General features: G+C 39.0%; 1 protein-coding gene across 1 annotated transcript in view; it reads right to left on the bottom strand.

Moving 5' to 3' along the window:
• Positions 1-1147: 1147 nt before the first annotated feature.
• Positions 1148-2443, bottom strand: part of HNRNPU (heterogeneous nuclear ribonucleoprotein U (scaffold attachment factor A)) — a 10601-nt gene continuing 9305 nt past the window's right edge. The window contains exon 14 of the mRNA XM_015424435.1: positions 1148-2402. Coding sequence (XP_015279921.1) covers positions 2349-2402 — 54 coding nt within the window. The 3' untranslated portion in view covers positions 1148-2348. The remainder of the gene's footprint in view (positions 2403-2443) is intronic.

The raw sequence follows: 2443 nt of genomic DNA, 5'->3' as shown, positions 1-2443 counted from the left end.
TGTATTTCCTTGGGAACTCCTCTAATGCTTAAACCCTAGTAAGTAGAGCCAGCACAGTGTAAGTGATTAGGAGGACCCAGACTAATCCCCAACTCCTAGGCGATTTTGGGCCAGTCACACACTCAGCTTAATGTACCTCAGAGTTGTTGTGAGGATAAAATAGGCAAGATCTAAGTAGGTTTTGGGGCCCCACTGGGAATAAAGGGTGTAAATGAGATAATTCCCTCTCAATCAATTAGAACTGTTGCCACCCGTGGCTATTCAATATTTACAAAATACATACATAGCTAATTCTTAACATAATCCAAACACTGGCTGCATCAGACCAGTAGTCTGTAGCTTATCATCCTGCTTCACAGCCAACTAAGAGGGCCAACAAACAGAGTGCAGGCCAAAGCCTTCCAGCTTCTATTACTGGGGGAGGGGGGATTTTCCATCCACTGTAGCAAGAATCAGGAGAAAACTGCTCCTTTCTATCCTGCTCACACTTGTACAAGAGGCAAGGTATGATTTTTACTATTTTCCCATGAACTTCATTGGGTGCTCCCAAATTCCCAGTGCTATGCATAATAAAATAAAAGTTACATCTCCCATTTAGCAAAAAAAGGCTAAAGAGAGACCCTCATTCCTTTTCTGCCAACTCTTTACTGGTAGTGGTTGCTCTCTTCTGCAATTTTTTCAACCTTCTAACTGCAAAAATCAAACAAAGAAAAACCTCAGCCAGAACTGTGGAGTATTCCAAGTGAGGCCACATCAATATTGGCCATTGCCTCCGGTATCATACACTGAACCAACACTTTTCACCAAGTTTTGCACTACAACCTCAAGATCTCTTTTCCCTCTTAGCCCAAGTATCTTAAACTAAACAGCTCATCTCCCAGAACATATAATACCCATTTACCATGCCACTGCAAAGACCAGACAAATGCACATCACTGAAGCTTCATATGCCTAGCTGTAACTTCAGATTTTACTTTGCTGTGGTAACACAAATCACTATCAATTTGAGACCACAGGGCACAATATAGGAAGAACACCCATCAAACTTCACAAAACTGTTACAGAATAAGACACTGAAGATTGATAAACCTAATTTCCATGTTTTCCTGAAATTCCCTCCAGCTCACTAGACTTCTATACAGGGGGGTGGGGGGGGGGCGGAGATATGATTCAGGCAAAGTTGCTTCCAGCACAGAAGCAACAATGTTAACCGATTCCTTTTTTATTGTGAAGGCATGCATGCTATGTGTACATCCCTCATTAGAGTGGTGTATTCTGGCATTAAAGGGATTTTAGACCAATCTGGTGAGAATCCCAAAACAAGAGTAAAATGATTTTATTTTATTGCAAACAAACGTCTAAAGTTAATTTCTCCACCCACTATCTTTAAAGAAGTAGTAATCAGCAGGCTAAAGAGAAACACCCATTTGAGAACTAACATGATTAAAAATTAGATATAAAATGGGTGAATCACAATTTGTTTACAAAATGGTGGAGTTTACTACTACAAGCACACTAAATACACAGTATTTTGTGGGGAAACGGGTTACAGACACACAGCTAACTTCATATAGATCCCATTAGACAACTGGATTTACAACAAGTTTGTTTAATAAGAAATGGGCAAAGCCAGCTTTCAGAATCAAAATGCAGAACAAATGGAAAAAAATTGATGGTGTACCTTCACAAGTTGAGTCTCCACAGACAAATGCAACCAGGTTTATACACACTCCACCTTCACTATTTAGCCTTAGGTTTGCTTTGCCTCTACCCAAACTTTTGCCAAATGATTAAAAAACCCTAAACACTCTAGTTTATTGCCAAAAGGAGGTTTCTGATTTATCTGCCCTCTTCCATACCTAGAAACTGCATAGGGAGGATGGAGTGGAAGATGGAGTGTAATGAGCATTATTTACATATCAATCGTCAAAGGGCCACAACAAGCCTGGTTGCTCACTGTTCTGTTCTGATGACTCACGACTGTTTCTTAGAAATTGGGGAGGGGGGAGAAAAGGAAAAAAAACCTTTAATAAGAGGACACCAGATACAAAGCAACATTTTACTTTTGTTGTGGTAAAAAAAAAATCACATTTTACAGATAAAATGTAGAACCCTGAAATACTGACACATTCTCTTATCGTGCACAATGCTGAGGTTCTCTTAAGAATCACTTTAAAACTGCAATTAAAAATGTACAAAAAAAAAATCAAACCCACAAAGCTTCTAAAAAAGGAACCTGCAGGCACTTCCTCTTGTGGAATGTTTAAAAAGTTAGCCTACTAAAGAAAACAGTCGATTTCTTGTGAAGGTTTTTGAGAAATATGGATCAGTTCATTTTATTTGGGAATTCAATAGTATCCTTGGTGATAATGCTGGCTCCATGGCTTTTGACCCCAGAATTGCTGTAAGAGAAAACAACAATTACTAACATTGAAACACTATT

Source organism: Gekko japonicus, unplaced genomic scaffold (genome assembly GCF_001447785.1).
Source record: "Gekko japonicus isolate JY-2015 unplaced genomic scaffold, Gekko_japonicus_V1.1 scaffold26, whole genome shotgun sequence".
NCBI classification, from domain to species: domain Eukaryota; kingdom Metazoa; phylum Chordata; class Lepidosauria; order Squamata; family Gekkonidae; genus Gekko; species Gekko japonicus.
The sequence above is the reverse complement of the archived record's forward strand: the minus strand, read 5'-3'. Positions and strand labels throughout refer to the sequence as shown.